The following is a 24741-nucleotide window of genomic DNA, read 5'->3' on the forward strand; positions in this document are numbered from 1 at the left end:
CACATGTTTAGAAAAAGCATAAAGTTTATAGGGTATAAAGACTGATGCACTGATTACAAAAATATTTTTCAGCAAAGCTTAGAGTGCAAAGAGTAATTGAGATAGCTTTGTGTGATAGAAGATAGATACCTATCAAAAATACATTTTAAGTGTAAAAGTGTTAACATTTGTATCTCCGCACAAGAGATTTGCATGTTTAACTGGTTGGTGAAATAGGTAAGAGCTTCAAATTTTTTACACTGAGAATTGAAACTATTATATGAATTTTTGTCTTTGCAGAATATTGCTATTGAGATCCTGATAACCTTAAGTCAATCATTTGAAATATTTTATTTAATGATCCTAGAAATAAAGACAAAAATAAGAAAAAAGAGCTGTTCCAAAACAGCAACAACCAACTTAAAGACATTTTATGAGCCATTATGGCGAGGCTAAAATTTTAAATTTTCTTTGAAGTTGGCTTTCCATTTTCCGTAAGAGCTTTATATCTTGTTGAACAACGTGATCTAATTTAAGAAGACAAGGATTATAACTACTGTTATTCCAGGGGGATGGGGGGACTATACAATTTCCAACAAGATAATATACAACTGTCCTCCCATATAGTGAAGACGGTGTTAAAATAGACTCTCAGTGATGGGAAAGATTTTCAATAACTTCTCGTAATGCCGTCTCACTCGCATGTGTGTGTTACCAAATATTAACGTGGTGAACCCCAAACCACGTGTAAAGTTACCTGCATTTAGAAACTGATTACCTTTACTGTAAAGATTTTGAACGTATTATATGAATTTTATTCTCTTTCAACATAACTCCAGTTACGACAGAAAGTGTTTGTATCCCTTGCGTCCCGAGTAGTTTTTTGCTCATAACTTAAAAAGTATCACGATAAGACTTATAGAAATATAATATATTACAAATATTATACCAATACACATCTACATAAATTATTTTGTGAATTAAACTGATTGAGGTATGCAAGAAAGCATGTAGATAAACCCTTCACCTATTGGAAGAGTATTCTTTGGTCAGACGAAACTAACATCAAGCTTTTTGACCAAAATTACATTGATCTTAAAAGGGTCGGAGTAAATTCAGCCCACTCTGAACCTAAAGCAGTGACTAACACCAACCAACACTGCATGATCATATAAGTAAAGAAAGGCAGAAGTCAGAGAGCACCTGACACTCCAGAGTACATATGATACCCAAAACCAAAGAGAGAAAAAACAAAATGCAGTGCTCTATTTATTGTCGAATTTTGCCTTTTTCATTGACGTTTAACATTAACTTCCGACAGATGAAGATATCTTCCAAGATCAAAATTAAATATTTATTTGAATTTCGCACAAAGCTACACGAGGGCTATCTTCGCCAGCTGTCCCTAATTTAGCAGTGTAAGACTAGAGGGAAGGCAATTAGTCATTGCCACCCACTGCCAACTTTTGGGCGACTGTTTTACCAACGAACAGTGGGATTTACCGTCACGTTATAACGCACCCACGGTTGAAAGGGCGAGCATGTTTAGTGCGACTGGGTTCGAACCTGCGATCATCAGATTACGAGTCGAACTCCATAACCCACTTAGCCATGCTAGGCACAAAGTGAAAGATATACTCAGTAACAGATATTAACTACTTAATAAAATAAGCTGTTCAAAACTGTTCAACTATTATCTTTGTGAGGTTCACGTTTCTCTTGACTAGGCCCTTCATGGCCAGGTGGGTTAAGACGTGCGACTTGTAATCTGAAAATCGTGGGTTTGCATCCCCGTCGCGCCAAAATGCTCGCCCTTTCAGCCGTGGGGGCATTATAATGTTATGATCAATCCCACTATTCGTTGATAAAAGAGTAGCCCAAAAGTTTGCTGTGAGTGCTGATGACAAGCTAGCTTCCCTCTTCTTTTACACTGCTAATTTAGGGACAGCTAGTGCTGATATCCCTCGAGTAGCTTTGCGCAAAATTAAAAAAGAAGCATCTTTTAAGTATCAATCATTTTCACCTACCCCATAAGTAATGGCTTGAAAAATATATGAATGATTATAACTTATTTGACTAAATCTTCAAATATAAATTTTAAGAAAAATACATTTCCTCATTACCAAACATTTCTTACATTTTCTAGGACCCAATGAATAACTAAACCTTAACATCCTATTAAAAATATTTCAATTTCATTTAAATTTGTACTCGCATCTTAAATTGCCTTTATATATTTCCATTTTAAGATATTAGAATGATATTAAAAAGGCTTCAACTGCTACTTATAAACAGATGTGCAAAAAATATTAGACATAAATATTCATACACGACAAACAATGCTCAAGATGAATACATATGAAAACTGTTATATAACAAACAACCTTTCTCTGGTCACATTTTATAGTTTTTTCTCAATTAAAAATAACTTATAAACCTTTCCATTTACACCTAGTGATACAGTATGACCTTTTTAGTTTGATGTAATAAGTGGCAATGAAGATTTATTAATCTATTAGAGTACTTTGTTTTAAATAAGGCACTATTTTTTATTACTTTAAGAATACTTGTCAACCAGTATGTACAAAGTATACTATGTTTTGTTTCTATCTGCCATAAAAGGATAAAATCAAACACTGCAAATGTTTGGAATTGTTGAATACTTTGTGAAATATACAGACAATGGACACACATTACTAACAATTAATACAAAGTTATTACCGTTGGTTCACTGAACAAAGCAATTGTTAACCTTCTGTTTACACATAGATAACAGAAAAGTAAAATTGAGTTCATCTTTGTGCTACACCTGTTTCTGTTTGTACAACCATTATTCTAACAGTTACTTTCAACAGTTACTGACAACAGTTACTGTCAACAGATAATCTTCATTTATACTCATTATTTTATCATTATGTTTAAAACTGGCAACTGTTAATAACTTCTGAATTCTTATATATTGGAAACATGTAGCATTTGAAGATCTGTTCATTTGGGCAAAGTTTAACATTCACTTTTGAAATGATAGTAAAACAAGTATGAATAATGTTAATACCAAACTTTATTTCACAAGTATGATATTCTATATTTATCAGACTATCATTAACATTTCAAAATATGACGTACTATAAAAAATACAAATGTACATTTACAATATGTTATTGTCGAGAGGCTCTTAGCATGACTGAAGTGATTCATTGTTTTATGGTGTGAAGTATAAAAAGCTCAGAACTTTGGCTCTGATTGAAACCAAGAGTGCAAAAAAGCTAACATTTTTAAACGTTTATGAAATAATTTACATTGAAAAATTAATTTTAACAGCAACTGTCACTTGGGACAAGTACTTTTGCAAGACAAACGTAAACAGTAACTGTCACTGGGTACGTGTACTTTTGCTAGATTACTTAAACAGCAACCATCACTATAAATGGGTAATTTTGCTTGTTACATTCTATTTTAAACCTACACATCACCACCATCAATTAATTTTGAACGATTATAATGATTAGAAGTGATAACTTCAACAGTTTTAACAAGACTCAATGTCAGACAAATGTAGCATCCTTAATAAGCATGAACCAAAGTGATGACAGTAAAACCAACTACAGTAGTTTCACAACTGCAAATTTACTTTCTTCCAAAGCTCTGAATTCATATTCGTAAAATGACAAATGTGGCACACAGAATATTATACAACATTTTAGTTTATACCTGACAACATGTTCATATTTGATTGTTTCTGCACTAAATGAACAGTGCATATTTCAGCTCTGACTTGTAAAAATTAATATTTCCAAGAGAAGATGTAGCAAATACAACAGTAGAGAGTTTGGATTAGTGCAACAATTGAAATATTCAGATACTTATATTTAAAGAAAAAAATACTATACACTGTAATAACTTTGAAATACCAAAAATTATTCTTAATTCAACATCACAGTAAAGAAAACATCTTGACAACAACAGAAAAGAAAAAGCCACAAGGGACATAATTTTAACTTGGCTGGTGTAGCATTAATGGAAACCTTCATTTGTTAAATAAACAGTCTGAGTAACATATGTTACTGTGTTTTGGTAAGATATTTTATATAGTTCTAAAAACAAGTAAAAGAAAAGAAAAACATCTGTAAGTAATCCATAACATGAAAAATCTTCAAACCTGCTATTAAAGTATGCTCTACAGCTAAGGAAAATATGGACCTCATAATTCAATAGTAGTACCTCAGATCCAAGGAAATAATAGATATGATGAATTACAAAATTTTCCTCATATAAATAATTGTTATTATTCTGTATTGAGTTTGGTTAACTTACTGTCTTGCCTAGAAAAAAATTATTTTAAACTACGATATATAAATAAAATAGAAGCTTTTCTAAGAGATTTTGAATACTTGTCCAAAAAATAATACTTAACTTTGTACACTTGTCTTTCTACTTATGTTTCAACAACTATCATCCAGGTAGTTCTAAACTTAAATATTACATTATATTTTTCCTTCTACTTATTACTACCAATCACTTAAACTGGTATCAAATTGTTTTGTGTCTTTTTCTTGGAAATTAAGTTTCAATGGTGCATGAAGGAAACTTCAGAAACAAACACACTGAGAAATTGGATCCTCCCCAAAAGTGATTACTTGTTGTGCTTCAATTCTTTAAAGCTGTAATTTGTTGCACATTTTGCTGGAATTATTTTAATGATTCCCTTAAAACTGTCACCATACTTTATGAAATTTCAATTTTCTTAATTTTACAGACAATAACATGGTTCAGGTTAGTTTTCATAAAAGAGACGTACACATTGTCAGATGCTGTCACTGTTCGGTGGATAAAATCAGGATTTTTGGCTGAATACTGGCAGCATCCACTCAGGTTTAAGGAATTAATTCAGAAGGAGAATTTTTTCAAAAGAAAGTTTCCAAAAGCAATGAACCATCATAAAACACAAACTTTGAATTCAAGTCCACTTTTTTTTTTACAAATAAACCATTATCAGTTACACATAAAACTACCCAATAGAAGTACAGATTTAGTCCTTTTTATTAAAGGAGAATACATTTAGTTAACCAAATACTTTTCACAGTACTGTATTTTGACTATTAAAAGCTGTACTTTGACGGATTCACTGAACATATTCATAAGTTCTTTTCTTCCAACAATACTGGAAATTTCCATTCTTATACAAAATAGACAGAATAATAATAATCCTCAGACCACATATACTGAAGAAATCTAACTAACTGTAAACATTGTATAAACAAAAGAATGACTGAAATGTTTTGTAGATATCAGATATTTAGACCAGTTAGAACAGTTTATCAGTAGATTCTTTGTATGATGTGGTCATACTGAAACAGATATGTATTTTAATTGCTCCATTATAAATTCCTACTTAGTTTTGCATTGCCCTAGGATTATCTTGTTACTTTTTGTTATGAGTCAGCCTCTTGGACTTGATCTGAGACAGCACTTCATATCTCAATGAATTTCTCTTGTGCTACCTAAACAAAAAAACAAAACTATCGTGGCAGGGGTTTAGTTTAGAGAGAGAGAAATCAGAAGAGTTCTCTCTCCAACTGGGGTGTTCAGGAACTTTGTAGTTCCTCTTCGTCCCCTTACATGAGAAATGTTTTAAAATATCCGTGGGGTTTTTACTTTATTTTTAACATTTCAAAAAATGGAGTGGCGTATTTGTGAGTGAGAGGAAGGACGGGAGAACTGGACGAAAGCAGCGAAAGTGAAGTGAGCCAATCCTTGGCTCGAGGACGGAGTACACTGGCAGCTGGCGAATTGATTTTGAAATGTACTGTGATTGATTAGATACCCTGTGACTGGGTAAACGGCCCTTTTTAGAATAAGGCTGGGATCTACAGGTCCGATGCCAGAGATTTTGCTGTGGGGGGAAGACCCCCCTGTTGTACTACCTCCTTCTCCCCAGGATATTTATGCTCATCAGGATGTCACTGTATGGAGAGTATCCGGTAATGAACAGTGATCTCTTCCTGTATAGCACTGGACTACAGATTTGAAACCTAAAAATGAGAGGAAAATATTGCTTTTATGACTTTCAATGCAAGTTCATTTTGCTACAGTTTGAGCATTTGAAATAATATCTTACCATGCAGCTCTGTACCATACGTAGTGCAAGAGGTAAGTAAAAATGTATCTCAGGATGGCTGGTACAGGTATTAACTCTTTTATTAATAAAGCAGAGAACAATGTTTCGATCTTCTTGAGTTAACCTGAAGATGACTTAAGAAGGTCAAAATGTTGTTCTCCACTTTATTAGTAAAAGTGTTAATACCCATACCAGCCATTCTGAGATACAAGAAGTAAGTTTGTCCAGGACACAAACTTGAAGGGGCACTAATTACCAGCTTGACTAACAAAGTGAACTTTTTGGATTTGGTTTGGAGAGAACTGGATTTATATGTCTCACAGAGCACTAACAGACATCTGTATGATTTACAAGAAACAAATCTGTTTTTATAATGTGATCTGAGATGTATAAGGAGACTATGATAATATGCAGAACCAAAACCTGGCCTTTTCTACCAGTAGAAATCAAGCTTCCAAGACACAACTGGAAGCAGTTATGGAGGATGTCACCATTGACCTTTGATCAGGTGTTCTGTGTGTTTCCCATTTACTATAACAAGAGTATACAACCAATGCAACATGTGACATGCTGAATCACACTGGCTTGCAAATTTTCCTTTATGGTTCATTACATTACCACAAATGTTAGTTATGATAAGTTCCACCAACACAATAGGTTGTTGCTTTAGCTTCCACCTTATTAATATCTATTTGTTTTCTCTTTCTGGTATCATGACTTGTGTCACAACCAAGAACTGGTTATAACATAAATCATAGAGGAATAACTTTAGCAACCAAATGTTTATTTATAAAGATACAAATGCATGTGATGTTCTAAATGTGTTTTTTAACACATTCATAAAACAGTACCAATTACATAAATTTAAATGTTGGATGTCTATAAAAATTGGTTTAGATTCATTTTATCACTTTATGTATGAGAAGAGGGTAGAGAAAAAGGCAGATAAGCATTGTTCATTTTACTAGCCTTAATATGAGCACTAAAAACAGATATCAAAGTTTGTCTTAGAAAAGTGAAATAAATAAGCTATTATACTAAACATATTTTTTACATTGTTTATACATTTCTTCAGTTATTTCTAGTCAAAAGTAAATATGACAACAAAACCTATCTAAATAATATATTAATTTATCAGAGAAATAAAACAACAGGAATAAAATATTAAAATGTGAAAATTCAATTTATTTGGATCTATTACCTTTAAAGCATTTCTCTCTACTTGCAGATCAAATGCTTGAATTAATTGGTGCCATCTTTCTTTCCAACCATTATACTGAGCAAAGACATAAATATCTTTCATGACAGATTTAACTTCTTGTCACACAAGACTTGTGAAAAAAAAATTCTTAGCTGCATCTCAACACTTCATTTCATTTCCATTCTGATCTGTCACAGTGCAGTTGAAATATAGCCATGAAATCCAGAGATAGATGTACAATGCTCTACAAAAAAAAAGGACCAAGAGTCGTTTCGAGATACAATGTCTAGGAAGGGGTTTTCTTTGCCATTTCTTAGAATACCAGTTAAAAAAACACTGAGAAGACACAGTTTAGGTCCCAAAAGTATAATGGGTATGTCAAGTAGGCACCTAACAGTGGCCACCAGAAGGAGCCTTGTTCTCGTCCAATGTTTCCAACAGGATGAATACCTGAAGAAAAAAGTATATGCACACTCAAGTCATGTTCTTTACAAAAGAACAGCTATTTCAGAACTTCCTCTAACATCACTTTTTTTAAAAACAAAATACACAAATAACATAACAATGAATGAAATGGACATCTCAGACTGACTATATTGTAAGATAAACATAACAAAAACACTTCAACAGTATTAAAGTAAAAGATGATCTATAAATCAAATTATTATTCAGCGAATGGTTAATTGGACTGCACTCTACCAAACTGCATCAAGCATTGAATATGCACTGTGTATCCTGTTACACTTTATAACATAAACATATTAAGAAAACAAATCAATTTTAAGACTTTTTTGTTTGTTTTTAGAACCAAAACTCAGTAAATAAAAATAATGTAAATAATAAATTACTAATTATATTCAAGCTAAAGAATATACTGCACCTTTCATCAACTAAATTATGGTGAAAAGTAAATCTTTGTATATTTCAAACACAAACTGATAAAAAAGCATGAAACAATGTTTAGAAAGATTCAACAGTTAGGTATAATTATAACAGGAGATAAAAAAAAATTAATTTTACAGTAAGTTTGCAAAGCAGAAGGTACTGATAAAAGTTTACAATAGCTGGGATCTTTTAAAAGCCTGTTTTGAAACCTTTTTAATGGGTATATTTACAGTAACTGTGCACTGTAGTAACTTTCCATGTCTGATGGTGATACTAAAATGTAGGAATTGTTGAGATTTTGTTTTCAAACTTATAAGAACATGGACAATCTTAGTGAGTGGATAATAACTTGAGTAATATAAAGTTGGGTGTGAAACTCTGGAAAGAACTTGTATTTTGGGTGAGAGGAACATAAAGGCATTGTATAGAAATAAAATAAATTAGATGTGATAAGTAAGTAAACAGACTTCTCAAATTTATCTGTAGAAATTCTGAAAAAGGTATGCTGTATGTGCACTCTTTCATCAAACATTAAGAACCTGCTAAAGTCCTGATTAGATCAACCACACATTGGAGCATATTTAAGCAGTTAAATACAGTCTGAAGTACAAACTTAGAGTTAAATAACAGGGTAATAAATAAAAGACTCTAACAACTCCTATTTTAGTTAGACCTGGTAGTTAGGGTACCTAACTTCCTAACTTACAATCTGAAAGTTGAAAGTTCAACTTCCCATAAATGAACATGTTTGACCTACACAGTTGCCAACTGCCTTGCAAATATGCTGGCCGACCCAAAACTAGTTCAGATTATGAGCATAAAAAAAAAAGAATAACGATTACTTTAGCCATAAACTAAGGCATGTACATATTTTCATAAACTAGTTCTTTATGGATTTCAAACACACAATATATAAAAAAATAGCATGCTAAATATATTTTCTGTCTGCTACACATCAGTAACAAAGAGGAAATTTTCAATATCAAAACTTATCAGTTGGAGGTAATATATGTTGAATGTACATTTAAAATTCTATTTTATTTTACATTAAATAAAAAAAAAACATTTTTGTCTGTCTCCATAGACTAATAATGTACAGCTAAACACAAAACATTTCTTGGCAGTACCTAAGAGAATGCAAGTTAATTAGGTCTAGGGTAGGATGGATCATTAAGTTGTAATTACTTTCAGAACAAAATGCTTATAAAATGGCATAACATTGCTTTATCACCAATTACATGTATATGTTATCAGATCACCTCTGAAACTATAATATACAACTTCTTTTTAGCATTTCAAATGATCATATAATAAACTTTTATATATATGTAGACTTGTATATGATTTATTTCATCTATGACCACATGTGTGCTTGTTTGTGATAAACTGTAACATGCACGTGAGTTATACTCATTAACAAAAATATCAATCAATAGACAAAGTCAATTACGTCAATCAACAGAATTTGCAATCTGAAGCAAAATTATATATTTTGTATATAATACAATCACATTCAATTCTAATACATTACACATGTATATATATTATTACTATTTACAAATAAGTCTAAGTTTCAGATACTTTTCTTAAAACACAGAACAATTACAATGATTTATGATAATATTATGTTATAATTTTACTGTAATTACTTGTACTATCTATTTTTTTAATTTTTCCTGTACACCAGACTATGTAATCAGGGTTAGCTGAAAATAAGTAACAAGTGTTTTGAATTGATTAATCTAAAATGTATTGCTGAATGAATTTAATAAAGTTATTTATTGATATATTTTTATGATGTATTCAGTGTATTTTACACTGTGTTTGATTAACAGGCACATAAAACTGTCTTACTTTCATATCTATATAGTAACAAAGGAATAAAACCTAATCATTTAAAAAAACCCTGATTACAGTTTTCACAAAAATTTTACTCATTATTCATATCACATCACAATTAATAGTTAGTATAAATATCCACTAACAATACTGTTCACAAAAAGTTATCATTTGACAGCCCTACAGATACAACTATGGTATAGAGATATTGGGATGTTTGAATACTTGTTTAAATAATTGTTAATGTTACATAATAAATTACTTTTCATTTTCTAATGTAAATAAGACTATACACACATGTTGGTTCATTGCATAACTATAAAGCTTACCTAAAAATAAAAATTAGAATGAATAATTTCAAATATGAAAGAAACTAAAGAATGATACAACTGTAATTATACAAACATAAAACTGTTTATAAGAACATATTTACAACTCAGAAATTAACACTGTCAGAAGTCAACATATTCTGCAAAGTTGTGTGTAGAATTCATAATTAATTATTACACATCTCAACTGGCAAGAAGTTATGGCAATGTTAACCCAATGTGATATTGTTTTTCTTACCATCCTGGACAGCTTTATAGCGTTTAAGCAAGCAATAATGGATGTAATAAACTCTTTATAATACTAGATCTTTTGTGTACAAAATTTATACACTTTCTTGTAGAGTACCAAGAAAGGTATCATCAAACTCCTTGTACACTTCCCAGATGATATCACCTTGGGTAACATAGAGACCTACAGCACTGACTGCCTATTGAAAAACATACCAAACATTTTCTGTGCCATCTTTCACTTCCACGCCTTCAAGAGAGCACATTCTAACCAGTGATGTACAGCTGATGATGTAAAATAAAAAAAATAACGTATACAGTTACAAATACAATATCTTATTTTGAAGACTGCCTCATTAATATTTAAACTACTTAAAATGTATCCTCCGTTACGGTTAACATAATTATTATATCTGCGTCAAACTATTGAACGAAATAAAACATGACGTCATACACTTCTATGATGTCACATAGCTCATTGGTACCATGCTTATCTTATTAAACTACAACAAATCTAATCTAACCTAACAATTACCAATTGTTACGAATATAATTATACTTCATATAAACATACATTGAAATTGAAACAACTGATACTGCATCTAATTGCATCAAAAGTTTCAAATTTGGAACAGTTTCAGCTATGACGTCATGCTTCATTTTGTTTCATTTTCTTCGAGATTTAGCCGCTTATATAGATCTGGCTTTTAAAGTCACTTGTCATCACTACCCAGGGTTGACCGATGGTTCATACGAAAATTACTAGGCTATCTATACGATCTTGAGAAGGTGCTAAATCTACAAGCAACTAGTGACACCACTGTTGATGTTAATTGAGATTGTATTAACACTTTCACCGCAAGAACTTCCCCCTGAGCTAAATAAAATCGTCTGGCGTTAGGCAGAATAAAATACTAAAAGGCCCAATACGCTTGTTATATTAAAGATATATTTTAATTTTTGTACAGCGTAATCTGATGCAATTTTATAGTTTTAGGGAAAAATAACAACATTCTAAAATTTCCTCGCGGATCCCAAGGGCATGGGGGAGCATCACAATCTTATAATGTGTTTTATCACTGTTAGTTAGCTGTGTATCCCTTTCAACTTTAAATGTTTGTTTCTTAGTAGCATGTATTTGTGTACTTTGATCGAATCATAAAACATTTGTAATTCTCTCTATTTTTATATTGAATATAGCACATACATACAGTCTATATGTAAAAGGTTAAAGTTGTTTGTATAGAATAAATCTACAGACGACAAATAAACGTTGTCACATCAAAAAAACTTGTTGCTCTGAGATCTACACCAACAAATCGGCATTCCTGTAGTCGCGAGAAACAAACCTTTATTTATATTCTATGTACAACTTGTTAACTAGATTTAAAGTATAAATTTTCGTTTTTTATAACTCAACTAAGAATATCTTCTGTCTTTTCCCGCTGTTATCCCTCTCTTATCTGTTTCATTTTTCTGTTATTTTCCTTTGCTTACGTCATTTCATTACTTTGTTTGTTTGTTTTGGAATTTCGCACAAAGTTACTCGAGGGCTATCTGTGCTCGCCGTCCCTAATTTAGCAGTGTAAGACTAGAGGGAAGGGAGCTAGTCATCACTACCCACCGTGTGTGATTACGATTACGAGTCGCACGCCTTAACACGCTTGCCCATGAGTATTGTTACACTTCCAACCAATGTGAAGAAAGACAACAATAAAATGGAACCACAATATTACTGAATATTTGTACATAGTAACTATAAAGACGAAACATTAAATTGAGCGGCCGAACTTAGATAAGAAAGAACAAAATGCGACAGCAAATAATTACTCACCTTGCGTTCCACGGGTATTTCGACTAGTCCAATTTGTAGGTATAAAGTTTTGTTTAAATATGTTAATTGTATATTCACATAAGGTCATTTTATAAAAATGAATTAAGTTCTTGAAATGAGAAAAAAAAAGTCAGACAACTAGTAAGAAATATTCACTTTACTCTGCAACCTGTGAGAGGCGAGGCAGTTACTGTAAACTAACTACTGTTTTAAAAAGCGTCGTACTAAAAAAAAAATAGGAAAAGGCACTATTTTCTAAGAGAAAAATATTCTTTTTCACGGTAATCAATGGAGAGGAAAACTGTTCTGATTGTGATAACACAAATACTATTTTTGATCTATTAAAGATGGTACCGTTTATTTAAAAATCAACAGATTTTTTAACTGCATTCCTTAAAAGTATATTTATAAATTACATCAATAAAGATATAATCAAACGTTCAGATTTAGTACCAGTGAAAGTCGAGTTCTTGCAACAAGGACAGTACTTCAAAATTCTGTTCTTTGATAAACAAATGTTTGTCGTACGTATCGTAGTTATTTTTATAATTGTCTGAATTTAGAATACCAAAGTGGGAATTTTTTTATAGATTTTTGTTTGTGCCAATAAATAGGTCGTGACACAATGTATTTATTATTTCGGACACATAGATAAAAATATGCATTCCATGTACTTAAAATAAATAGTAAGATCAGAAAATATCACCAAATTAATTCTTGATATTGAATTTACCAAAAATATACATCTTCAACATTAAACTGCTGGCCAAAATCTTAAAGCCAATGAATATAAAAACAAAATATGCATTTTGTGTTGCAAGAGTCAACCACTGATTTGAGTAGAGCTTCGAAATATGCAAAAAAAAGGAAAATAAAATTAAAAAACTTTTTTAGCATTTAATAGAGAAAATGCTAAATTAGCCTAAATACCAGGTGGTCAAAAGTTTAAGACCATACCAAAAACAATTCCTAAACAGGGTAGAAAATGCCGAACAAGAGGTAACAGAAGTGAGTTGCACAGCCGTCATTACCGTCAAACATTTGCTTTTAATACCTCGTGGTTGAATTAATTAAACACAGAAGTAGTCACCAAGAGTTATTTTAGTGATTTAAAACATGACTATTTAACTCTATAGACAAAGGAAAACTGCTTTGTGCAGTACCGTGTATGCAAGCGTCATAAACCACGAGGAGGTCTTCTTCCCAATTTTAGCTAACCTATATCAAAAACAAAGGCCGAACTTTCACCCTGAACTACCCTCGAGGCAAAGTGTAATTTTGATTTTGAGTACTTAACTGTGCGAATTGTCATCAGGAATTCATTATTTCTGCTTTCTACACAAGGGTTGACATTTCATACCTAAAATTAGCTTGATCGATGTTGACAGATGTCCTAGACACACGCTTTCAAAACTATAGCTTTAATGTATTTCTGCTCTTTTACCATTGTAATTTCTTTTGTTACTTAAGAGTACTACATGTAAATTAAAAGTTGCTTTGCAGGTATCAGTTTTTATCACAGAAATGAAAACAACAGGTACTACAGAAGGCTCATCTTCCTTTCTTGCATTTAACCGTCAGCTCAAATACTTATAACGTTTACTGAGAGTTTACAAAATGCTAGACACATAAACAAGACCTATCGATACTGCCCTCTCAATGTCTTCGTGGTAAGAAGTTTTACATCAATGCTTTTTGAACCTTATTTTAATACCTAGTGGATGAATTAATTAACTACAGAAGTAGTCACAAAATATTATTTAATGATTGAGAAAATAAAACATGAGTATTTAACTCTATAAACAAGGGAAAGCTGTGATGTCGAGAAACCCACCTTCGAAAAGTCGATGTCGAAAAGTCACCTTCACACGTTTTCGAACACTGCAAGTCAAATAAACACAACATAACCATAGAAAACACTCAAATACTAAATAAAGAAACAAACGCAAAATTAAAGAAGCCTTACTTATACAACAACTTAAACCCAAAATAAACCAATATAAAGGAACGCCTTTATACCTATATTAATATAATAAAATAAATAAAATTATATATTCAAACATCTAATACCGCCCTCTACATTTCGACACACAGTTACACAACCCCTTTCAAACATGTGGTCAGCTTCCGGTCAGTTACCTCTATGTAAAATATTTTTTTTTGTGAACCTGACGATGACCGAAGAAGGTCGAAACGTTGTTCGCTCTTCTATGTAAAATATTTTCTCAACCCAAACGAGCCGTTTTTGCATATAAAGGGAAAGCTGCTTTGTGCAGTACCATGTATGGAAGCGTCATAAATTACGAGAAGGTTTTCTTCCCAATTTTAGTTAACCTGTATTTAAAGAAAGGCCGAACTTACACACTGAAATGCCCTAAAGGGAAAATGTAATTTTGACTTGTGGCACTTAACTATGTGACTAGGCATCGGAATGCATTGAATATATGCTTTTTGGACAAAGGTGGACATTTCACAGTTTAAAGGATCTCGATCGATGTTGACAGATGTCCTAGACACACGCTTCCAAACTATAGCTTCAATATATTTTTGCTATTTTATCACTGTTAGATTCTTTTGTTACTCAAGAGTGTTACATGTAAATTAAAAGTTGCTTTGCAGGTATAAGTTTTTATCACAGAAATGAAAACAACAGGTACTACACAAGGCTCATCTTCCTTTCTTACATTTAACTGTCAGCTCAAATACTTATCACGTTTACTGAGAGTTTACAAATGCTAGACACATAAACAAAACCTATCGACACTGCCCTCTGAATGTCTTCATGGTAAGAAGTTTCACATCAATGTTTTTTTAACCTTCTTTTAATACCTAGTGGATGAATGAATTAAATACAGAAAGAGTCACGAAAAGTGATTTAATGATTGAGAAAATAAAACATGAGTATTTAACTTTATAAAAAAGGGAAGCTGCTTTGTGCAGTACCATGTATGGAAGCGTCATAAATTACGAGAAGGTCTTCTTCCCAATTTTAGTAAATCTATATTAAAAAAAAGGCCGAACTTACACCCTGAAATGCCCTAAATAGAAAATGTAATTTTTATTTGGGGCACTTAACTGTGAGATTACGCATCGGGAATGCATTGTTTATTCTTTCTGGACAAGAGTGTAGATTTCATAGTTTAAAGGAGGATGATCGATGTGCTCAGATGTCCTAGACACACGCTTCCAAACTATAGTTTAATATATTTCTGCTCTTTTACCATTGTAATTTCTTTTGTTACTTAAGAGTGTTACATGTAAATTAAAAGTTGCTTTGCAGGTATCAGTTTTTATCACAGAAATTAAAACAACAGGTACAACACAATGATCATCTTCCTTTTTTCAATTTAACTGTCAGCACTAATACTTATAACGTATAATGAGAGTTTACAAAATGCCAAAGACATACATTCCTCTTTATGTTTTCATGGTAAGTTGTTTTACGTCAGTCTTTTATGAACCTTGTTTAAATTTCTGGTGGTTCAATTAATTAAATACAGAAATAGTTACGAAAAGTTATTTAATGATTGAGAAAATAAAATATGAGTTTTTAACTCAATGAACACGGGAAAACTGCTTTGTGCAGAACCATGTGTGGAAGCGCCCTAAATCACGAGAAGATCTTCTCTCCAATTTTAGCTAACCTATATCAAATAGAAAGGCCGAACTTTGATCCTAAAATGCCCTCGAGGCAAAATGTAATTTTCACTTGGGGTACTTAACTGTGCTTTTAGGCATCGGGAATGTATTGTTTATGCTTTCTAGACAAGAGTGGAGATTTCATAGTTGAAAGGAGCTTGATCGATGTTCTCAGATGTCCTAGACACACGCTTCCAAAACTATAACTTTAATATATTTCTGCTCTTTTACCATTGTTAGTTTCTTTTGTTATTCAAGAGTGTTACATGTAATATAAAAATTAATTTGCAGGTAAATATTTTTATCACAGAAATGAAGAGTACAGGTACTACATAATGCTCATCTTTGTTCAATTTAACTGTCAGCATTAATACTTATAACGTATACTGAGAATTTTCAAGATGCTAGAGACATACACAATATCTATTGATACAGTCTTGGTGAAGTTGTGCTTTCCGTGGTTTCTAATACAAAATTTTTTAGGCTCCTCTTTGACCGTAAGCTGACCTTTATACTGCACATCAATTAGCTATTAGTAAAATGTTCAAGAGCACTGAACATTCTCTGCATCCTCCTTCCATCATTTGGGGAGCAGATAGATGTTCTATGCTTAAGATACATCGTGCTCTTATTCGATCGAACCTAGACTTTGGGTCTCTGCTTTGTGACTCTGACAGGACCTTGGTATTAGAGATGCTGTGCCTCGTTTATTTTCAGGGACTTTAGTTCTTCTCCAGTCCAGAGCTTATACATAGTCTCCTCCACACCTCCGCCGTACATACAGTAACATGTTCGTATTTTGGTTGAGACAGTTAATTTCTTAATTGGGATTACCGGTATATTCATTCACTAAAAAGAAGGTGTTAGGATTTATCACTGTTTTTATTAGAAATTTTACGTGTTCTTTTTATTTTTAAAGGAAAATAGGCTTACGTCCGACAGAACCAACACACCCCATTACCAGAATCTGTCATATACACGAGTTTTTATCTTTAGTGGATGATGAATATGTTGTTATGTGTAGTGTTGTGAGCCAATTAAAAACGTCAGTAAAGAGGTAAATAAGACAGTAAATGACACCTGTGATATTTTTTCCTTTAATATTAATTATAAGGTAAATATAGCAGTAAGCAGTATGTTTCCACATTCAACTATACAACATTACCTAATCCAGTTACCATCAGTTATAGCTGCTATTGTAGGAGGCCCAGAATGGCCAGGTGGGTTAAGGCGTGCGACTCGTTATCTGACGGTCGCGGGTTCGCATCCCCATCGCACCAAACATGCTCCCCCTTTCAGCCGTGGGTGCGTTATAAGTGACGGTCAAACCCACTATGCGTTTGTACTAGAGTAGCCTAAGAGTCGGCGGTGGGTGGTGATGACTAGCTGCCTTCCTTCTTGTCTCACGCTGCTAAATTCGGGACAGCTAGCACAAATGACCCTCGAGGAGCTTTGTGCAAAATTCAAAACAAACAAACAAACAATACAATCTAAAAACGTGTTGATTTAACAAGTGCAAAGTCTTGGCTAAAATCATGAGAATAATGTTTGAGATCACAGGACTTCAGTCTTTCCTAAATCTTTCCAAGAAAAACTATTTCTTTTGTTCTATCTTTCTGGGATAATTCTCTGGGTTACCATACAAGTGTTACATCAATACCTAATTATCATTTAATTACAAAACAAACGAAATTTAACAAAATAAACGCAACTCAAATGTAGATTTCCATAATTTCATGGATCGCTAAATATTAACACTGATATATTTCTGTAAACATTACAAGATATCACCTCAGCAATTTACAGTACCTTAGATATCATGTAGGGACAAGCATGGCCTGATGGTTAGGGCACTCGACAACTCCCAACCTTTAGGTCGCGGGTTCGAATTGTATTGTTGAACATGCTCGTCGTTTTACTGGCCAAGAGTTGCCAGTTTCTGATGTTGACTTCAACTTCTACTCTGTCATTCCTAAATTAGAGATAGATAGCGCTGTAAGCCCTCAAGCAGCTTTGCACGAAATTCAGTAAACAAAAGAAGAAATAAGTATGTAGAGCACATTTTAAAATAAATCTTAATTTTCTAACGTTATGTAGTAGATTACGATGCTAACGAAGTCGTAAATTATCCTCTACTTTTAAATGTCGCTCGTTCATGTGACGTGGACTAATCAGTCGCACAGTGAATTGGAAATCATAAAACTGAAAGCTTCATATTTAATAATGAACTAAATGGAAGTGGAACAAAATGGTGAAAGGTAAGACGAAAAATAATAATATCCTGTTAATAAAAGTTTTCTATCAACACTACCGTTGACATTTTAAGTTTGACACAGTTTACATATTCTCTAAATCTTTGAAACTACTTTTAAGTTAACAAGAAATTTAAAGATAATTTGTATGAGTGTTTATCTTCATGTTTTGTCCTTTCAGATCATATGATAATTGCTCAGAGAAGTTTTGCAGTGAGATGAAATAGATTATGCCCTATACCTTCTGCAATCAGAACGCACAGTTATAAAACAGCCAGATTCCTTGTACCTGTTCTTAAACCATTAATATTTAATGAATATACTGTCCTATACTCATTTCAACTTGTTAGAGTTAAAAGATCTACATCTATGTTATGACTGTTTAGTGTTTAGTTTTCATATAAATTATTTATTCACAAACGTTCCACTGGATTAGCTTATTGACATTTGTTTGCAAAACTCTTTCAAGAGGAGTCCTTTGTTCATGGCTAATCCAGATCTGGTTTTCAAAAGACAGTTGGCATCACTACCTGTGTTTCTAGTGACAACCATCAGTGAAACTGTGTTTCTAGTGACAACCATCAATTAGACTGTGTTCCTAGTGACAACCATCAGTGAGACTGTGTTTCCAATGACAACCATCAATTAGACTGTGTTTATAGTGACAACCATCAGGGAAACTCCATCTTTAAGAGTGGAGATGCGCCTCACTGCAGAAACTCCTTGAGTGGAGAGACCAGCGAGAATCTCTGACTCGGGAACGTTCTTCAAATCCCTCTCAACAATAACTCAGTGAGACTCGTAAAGAATTCAAAGTAGCATGAGGTGTAAACTCAATAGGTATATCCCCAATTGCCTTTGAATTCAAGAGGAGTTCACTGTGTTGTGGTGTGGATGTTTCAACCAATATGTCTCCAGATCGAAGCTTCTTTACTGACTTTGGAGAGACCAGCGAGATCTCTGACTCGGGAAGTTCTTCAAATCCCTCTCAACAATAACTCCTCGTAAAGAATTCCATGAGGTGTAAACTCAATAGTCCCTTCTGAATCAACCAATATGTCTCCAAAAAGGGGACATTTGTCCCCTAAAGGACATTTGCCCTAAAGGTTTTCCGAAAGAGAATGTAATATAAGAAAATGAGGTACGTGTGTTACAGATGTTGAAGATTGCTGTTCTGAGTATTCAAGACGTGGTCGCTTACCCATCGACTGTTTTTTTTCACAATTTTATTTAAATTTTTTGGAGGATCCATGGGAAAAAGGAAAAATTTCGGTACCCACTGACCCCACCCACCATGGAGCTCTACAAGGGGACGCACTACAAGGACAATGCAACAACGCCAAGGTTTCGTGAGCACTATACCCAAACACCAGCATCAGGCACAATGTCTACAACACCCGTTGAGAACTTCCAACACTGGTACTCGGTTGACTCTAGCCCAAGTGGACCAGCCGATTGAACCAAGGGGGCCACCCAAAGGCCGCCTGTCTACAGGAATTCGAGGCCAAAGTGGTGTGTTAGGGTTGGACCCCTCAACCACCAGGATCCTTTCCTCCCCTTCACGGGTCGCCACGCACGGCAAACACGTGGGTGGATGTTTAGATCCCAGAGAAGGTAACCAGACAGAACAGAATCTTCCCTGGGAGGTCCCCTCACCACGTACAGGAATCCACACCGAGGGGGAAAATAAGTAATAAGTGTGTTGAATTAACAAGTCTAAAATGTATTGTCCAATTAACTTAAAGTTATTCTTAATATCTGTTTATGATAATAAGCATATTGATAATAATAATATTGATAATAAACATATTTAATTGTAACCATGGAATAAAACCTACTCATTTGAAAATTCATGATTACGTTGTTCACAAAACTAAAGTGTTAGTTAACCTTAAAATGGTAAATTGACTGGCAATACAAAGGACCCAACACAAAGCCCTGAAGAACACAATTTACAACTATAATCTGGTCAGATATAATTCCATTTCTCACTACTCTCCAACCAATTTTCTAACCAGTTTAATAACATTTCCCCCATACCCATACAGTTAATTTTTATAGCAAGTCTTTTGTTAGGCACATTTTATTAAATGCTTTCTGAAAATCAAGGCAAACTATATCCACAGTATTTCCTTCAGAAACTCTTGCAGTAACATTCTCAAAGAATGTCAGAATGTTTGTTAAACAAGATATACTTTCAGTGACACCACACTGGCTCTGACATTATGTCAAACTACTTTAAGTGATCCTGCAATGCACCTTTAATCACAATCTCCAAAATCCTTCCAACCACTGATGTAAGACTAACTGGACTATAATTGCTTGGACAATGTGCATCACCTTCTTTAAATATTAAAACTAACATAAGTCAACTTCCAGTCTTCTTTCACTACTTAATAATCTATAAAAACTATTAGCTAGTTATTCAAAAATAAATTCTTTATGTTCCTTTAAAACTCCAGAATAAATGTTGTCTGGCCCAGGAATTTAACAGTTTTGAGGTTTCCCAACTTTTATCACAATTTCAGAAAGAAAAATTAAAACTGTTATTTCAATACTTTTCTTATACATTACGTACTCTAGTTGAGGCATAACACTTTAATTTTCCTTTATAAAAATTGAAAAGAACGCATAATTTAACAAGTTTATGATCTTGTAATCTTCCAAGATCAGCTTCCCACTATCATTTTTAAGATGCTCAATCCCCATTCTAACATTTTGTTTACCAATCACATAACTAAAAATTCCTCACTGTTTGATTTCAATCTCTCAGCCAATGCTCTTTCATATACAGTTTTGCCCTTCTGTTTTCCTTTTAACCTGTTCTCTTGATATCCTACAGTCTTCCAAGTTCTTATTATTTACAGTAAGTTTGAATTTCTTGAATTTTTATGTTTATCCATAATATGGTTTCTTAAGCCTATACTAAACCATACTTTTCTGCCCTATTTTTTCTGTAGGGAATATGTATGGTCTGCATGCAAATGAATGTTTCAAGATCCCAACTTTTAGTCCAATCTATGGATGCCAGATCATGTCTCATTCCATAAAAATTGGCTTTCCTGAAATTTAGAAGCAGAGTTAAATCGGTTTTAAATTCTACAAGCAGTAAAATTCTAAACCTAATAGTGCAATGGCTGCTTGCACTTAAATGCTCACCAGTCACAACTTCTGTTTATCATATAAACATAAGATGATAATATTAAATCTAGCTTCCTCATTTGTAGGTTCTGACACCAGCTGGTATATAAAAGTATTTATAAGTTTTCAAAAACCTATCCCCCTCACTGTCAAATTGAAAATTCTCCAATCAATACCACTAAAATTAAAGTCTCCCATAATAACATCCTTTTCAGGTACCATTCTGATCTCATTATACAGTTTCTGATTAACTTCTACATTCTGATATCATGATCTATAACAAATCTCAATTACAAGACTTTTCCATCTATATCTACTAACACTAATCTAAATTGACTCAAACTTATCGCTGTTTTCTTTAATATGATCCAACTCAACAGGATGTATTTCACTACTCACATATAAAGCTACTCCCCCCTTATTTTTCATACTCTATCTCTAGTAAATAATCTGTAGTCTGATATTTTGAAAAAAATCCCATAATCAAAGTTGTTAATATCCAACCACACTTCATCAATACCCATAATATCAAAATACTCAGTTTCCACAACTGCTTTGAACTGAGTTATTTCTAATATATCTAGCATTGCAATAGCAACAATTAGTTAAATATATTATGCCTGTTGTACATGTTTTCCTATCAATTATATTTCTAGTGTTACTAATATCATAGCCCACACCTCTGTTTAACCCTAGTTTAAATTTACCACTGGAGCTGAGTTAAGAGCCTTTGCTAACATGCTAATTCCTGCTTTTTTTATGTGTAAACCATACATTCCAAAAAGATTAACCTTCCTATTAAAACTACCCTACAAATTTAGCCAACCTATTTTTTCATCCCTACATATTGATCAAAGCCAGACATTCAATCATAGTGGCCTATTTAGCACCTTATCCCCAGAATTTATTCTTGACAATATCAAACTGACACCTTTTCTTAAATTATACTCATCAATAAGCTCTTTAGATCCATCTTTCCTTACCTCACTATCCTCAACATTAGCACTAAAACTGTGCTGCTACTAGAATCCTTAACTATCTGGCTATATCAGCGATATCCTTTACCTCCTGCTCCTGGATAGCATAAGTTGTTTTTTTTTTTTGCTCCTATTCACTACACACACTACTTTTCTAACTAGAGAGTTGTCTACAACTATAACTTTCCAATCCTTGACAAAAACACACCTTGTGGTCCCATCGGTTTCCCCTAGTACTTGTAAATCTACAAAAACTCCCAGTTATGTAAAAACTACACAATAATTTACCCTAAAACTGAATAAAAATAATAATTCAGTTTTAAAGTTTTGCTCATGGTAAATCTATAGAGGAGCATCATAAAAATTATTAATGTTAAACATTATTTGTTGCTTGATTAATTTATTGCATGTTATCTTTTACAGAATAACAGTGCATGTGTATTTTGTGTTTAACCACCTGTGAAACATTACATATTGAAATATCAAGAAAGTTTCCATCTCCTTATTTAACGAAAATTAATTTCTGTGATAGTTAAGAATTAATAACATTTATTCATATAAGACAAAAATTAACTACATAAGAAACTACTCAAGTTATTTATTTACTTGACTCAACACGTGACAACAATGTTTCTAAATACTAGCAGGGCTTTCTGTAGTGAAATGTTACTAATAGTGTACTTCATCACCCTTCTTTCTCTTCAGACCTTCTAACTTCATTCACACCTCTTGTACTTGACCTTCAAACTGTTTCTTTTTACATTCAGTTTCTTGTTGAGTTTCTGTGATATTTTTGAGTTAAGCAGCTAAGTCATTATTATTACATAAGTTGGTAACAATTTTATATAATAAATACATTGCCTGTAAAATACAACAGGGGCTTCACTGCAGTAATGCCATTAACGTTAATAAATACAAAGTAAATGTATACAAGTTTACTTTAACTTTTACAAAAATACTTAAACATTCTCAATAAACAATCATCAGACTAGAAGATTAAATCTTAGTGCTACAGTTAAAAAACTATATAATTAATTGACTTAAGTGTTTTAATACCTTTAATTACAAAGTGAAATGAATGAATAAAAATACCAAATAAAATAAATTTATGTAAAAAAACTCAACAAACTTTCATTTGTATTTCCAAACATTAAAAACTTCAGTTTAATATCTATCAACATCTTTTTAATTTATTCCATTTTGTACATATAAATGAAAGTCACGAATTTTTATTTTAGTTTTAAGTTGCAGTTCTAACGCAACTAGTAATGATTGTGAATATATTTATTTATATGAGTGTTATATGGCACCCTTAGCCACAAAGCTGGAAAAGCACAATAATTTAAAATAAAATTGAAACAATTTGCTCTTCTAACTTGAGTAAAAACGCGTTTTTATTGATTTTAGCCAATCGCTGTTTCCCAATCTCGGTTGCCGTGATGTATACCATTGCCACCACTTACCTTCCCAATGCCATAATTTACTCATGAAAACGCGTCATGTAAGTTTTCAATTCTTTCTAACTGTTTAAATCATAGAGGATTTATTTCAGTAAGGATATGATTTTAGGTATATGCACTAAACTGAGAAGTACAAGCTCAACTGATGATACGATATTAGAAGAAAAGATGTTTGTGAACAATTTCTGTAGCAACTATAGAACTTTTTTAATTTTGAAAAGAATGATTTATCATTTTGTTTGTTATTTGAATTACGAGGCTGAATTATGATAAGAGAATAGATATTATTTTATGGAACAAGATAATGTATGGTTAGATAAGTCATTTCACTTTCGAACAAACGAAGTTTCATATTGCCATCAAGGCCTTTCCTTTCTTAAAACCCTGTATGTCCCAAATGGCACAGTGCAGAGGCAAACTGTGTACTTTGTTTTTCAAATCAAAACAAAAACAAAATTTGTAGTTTTAAAAATATACAATAATCGGTACGTTTTTAAAACGATTTAGGAATAAATAAAATCAGTATTTTAAATCTACAACAAAAACAAGCATATTTAACTGTGTCTTAAAATAATTACAGTGAAATGTTTTGAAAATTTCATAGCTGAGAATTCATGTTAATATCACATATATACATTGGTATACAATTAAGGTAGAAGGTTTGCTTAAGTTAAATATCTTACAGAAAGTAATTATTTACTACATAACTATTATATTTAATAGTTTTATAGAATTCAATAAACCACACAAGTACGTCTAATAGATACAGTAAGGTCTTGTAGAAATGTTTAAATAATTTAAGTAGTTAATTTTCCTCATCACAATCCAAAGATTATCTACAACTTTAAAAATATAGGAA

The 24741-nt window shown here is 32.5% G+C and overlaps 1 protein-coding gene across 7 annotated transcripts; it reads right to left on the minus strand.

Annotated features, from left to right (window-relative positions):
- Window positions 1-3018: 3018 nt before the first annotated feature.
- LOC143242508 (uncharacterized) lies at window positions 3019-22624 on the minus strand. Of its 7 annotated transcripts, none has more exons than XR_013022836.1 (3): window positions 22429-22624; window positions 17862-18024; window positions 3019-7748 (listed from the first exon to the last, which is right to left on the minus strand). XR_013022836.1 is itself a non-coding variant. In XM_076485939.1 (2 exons), exons 1-2 carry the CDS (start codon window positions 12499-12501, stop codon window positions 7624-7626), a joined length of 213 nt encoding a protein of 70 aa, XP_076342054.1. In that variant the 5' UTR covers window positions 12502-12604; the 3' UTR covers window positions 3019-7623. The 7 variants fall into 7 exon arrangements, 1 of the variants encoding a protein (XP_076342054.1); XR_013022833.1 differs by lacking the exons at window positions 17862-18024; window positions 22429-22624 and adding an exon at window positions 11154-11416 and having other exon boundaries at window positions 3019-6011; window positions 7299-7748; XR_013022837.1 differs by lacking the exons at window positions 17862-18024; window positions 22429-22624 and adding an exon at window positions 14248-14422.
- Between the last annotated feature and the right edge of the window lie 2117 nt (window positions 22625-24741).

This window comes from Tachypleus tridentatus, unplaced genomic scaffold (assembly GCF_004210375.1).
Source record: "Tachypleus tridentatus isolate NWPU-2018 unplaced genomic scaffold, ASM421037v1 Hic_cluster_2, whole genome shotgun sequence".
In the NCBI taxonomy this organism is placed as follows: domain Eukaryota; kingdom Metazoa; phylum Arthropoda; class Merostomata; order Xiphosura; family Limulidae; genus Tachypleus; species Tachypleus tridentatus.

Coding starts and splice junctions, on each gene's coding strand:
- LOC143242508 (XM_076485939.1), bottom strand. CDS start 12,501: ATGACCTTATGTGAATATACAATTAACATATTTAAACAAAACTTTATA. Junction 7,749..12,413: donor AAATACCCGTGGAACGCAAG/GTGAGTAATTAT, acceptor TTTTTTCTTCAG/GTATTCATCCTGTTGGAAAC.